This window comes from Empidonax traillii, unplaced genomic scaffold (assembly GCF_003031625.1).
Source record: "Empidonax traillii isolate 1590-97213 ecotype Southwest subspecies unplaced genomic scaffold, ASM303162v1 scaffold1355:size217225, whole genome shotgun sequence".
Classification (NCBI taxonomy): domain Eukaryota; kingdom Metazoa; phylum Chordata; class Aves; order Passeriformes; family Tyrannidae; genus Empidonax; species Empidonax traillii.
In genome coordinates this window covers 207030-208726 of record NW_020956548.1, presented here as the reverse complement: position 1 = coordinate 208726, position 1697 = coordinate 207030, and the positions used below count along the sequence as shown (strand labels likewise).

At 39.0% G+C, this 1697-nt stretch overlaps 1 protein-coding gene across 1 annotated transcript in view; it reads right to left on the bottom strand.

Annotated features, from left to right (window-relative positions):
• Window positions 1–1697, bottom strand: part of VWF (von Willebrand factor) — a gene marked incomplete at its 3' end in the record, with an annotated part of 63101 nt that overhangs the window by 8495 nt on the left and 52909 nt on the right. Inside the window, exon 21 of the mRNA XM_027906770.1 lies at window positions 875–1009. Within this exon, the coding sequence (XP_027762571.1) occupies window positions 875–1009 (135 nt within the window). The remainder of the gene's footprint in view (window positions 1–874; window positions 1010–1697) is intronic.

The window sequence follows — 1697 nt, the reverse complement described above, 5'->3', positions numbered from 1 at the left end:
TTTTTTTTTTTTTTTGGTAAATGTCAGCCAGAACTGTAACGTATATAGACTTCAATTAAGTCCCCATTTACCTAAAATTAGAAGCTGCTCTCAAAACAGATCATCTTAAAACAATGCTAATTGGAAACATTTTAATGGGAAAAAAAATAGCCAATACTTGGGCTTGCTTTTAAGGATTCTTGTGGAAAAAGAGGGGAGGAAGTCACCACTGGGAGAGAATTTGCCTAAGAGTTGTTTTCTCCTAATCTCTGTTTTGTTTGCTGTTATTTCCAGGCAAGCTTGCTGTAGATACTGTTACACTGAGAATTAAACTCTCTAAAAGGACAACTAAAAATTCAGTCAGGGTTGAATGGACAGTGTAGTAATACTGATCCAGCTCCTGCAAGGACAGGTTCTCTCCAAACATCCTCTGTTGTTGGAGTCACTGGATGCTCAATCCCCTCCTGCCTTTTCTGGCCCTTCCTTAGGTGTCCAAATGGAGGCACAGCTTTTCTGAACATCTGTCACCTAAAGAAGCTTCCAGACAGAGCCTGGCTTGATGGAATGATCCCTCTGCTGCTACTCACCCTCAACCAGGCAGGGAACCCTTTAGCAGTAAAAATAAAGAACTGGGCAATCAATATGTCTCATGTTCATCCCTTCCAACCCAAACCATTCTGCAATTATCTGAGATAAATTTGTTGGCACCAAGGAGAAATACCAAAATGGCAGTATACCCTCTGGGAGCAAAATGGGTCATTGTAATCCTGCGAAACTTTTTGTTTTACGATCAAGAACCCCCTGAGCATGAGGTCATTCATGCCTCATCCTACTAAACACTTTGGAATTCTTTTACCAAAAAGAAAGGAAAGCAAGAGAAAAGAAGCATACACACGTTTTCATTAAACAACTCTATTTCCCCTCCTCCATACAGAATGATAACTCTTTTGCTGCACTTCTCTCCAGTGAAGCCACAACCTTCGTTTGCAATCAGTATCCTGAATGTTCCAGGGTCATCCCTGCAGAAATCCTGCCAGATAAAAAAAAAAAAATAAATAAATCAATGAGTCAGTAACATGGAACATTTAAAAAACACAGACAAACACTTAGAGCAAATAGAAGCCTCAGATAACAAACACCCTGTGTAATCTTGGCCAATAGGATATATCTTGGCATGTCAAATATTCCCATATTCATATATTTTGTGCTTAGCCTTGATATTCCTGTGGCCCATCCCTGAATACACACATACTATTTTATTTACAAGACTCTGAAGCTTCAATGCAAAAATTCAAATACAAATTTAGAAGGTTAGGTTAGAAGGAAGAATCAGGAAGAAATTGGCAGCCTTGAACAAAAAGTTTGATTCCCACGTTTTCCTACCTGTGCAATAAAAAACAATTACAGTAATGCCAAACCTATTTCTTGGGGAGCAATGATGTAGTGCAATGTAGAGATGAGGTTCAGACAACTCTTCTCTCATAAGGTTTGTTACTGCCAGCTAGACAAGTGACAACCTAAATCTCTAGACAACAAAAAATGGAACCTTCAAAATTCTCAAGACATCTTCAAGTCTTAAAGCTCTACCCTCCTCTACCATCCATCTGGCTCGCTAATTAAAAATATTTTACTGTGATTTATCCCAACACTGGCCTTCTCACCTGATGTCAAACACCTTGTCCATATATATTATCAGGCAGCTTTAGCATTTGGCACCT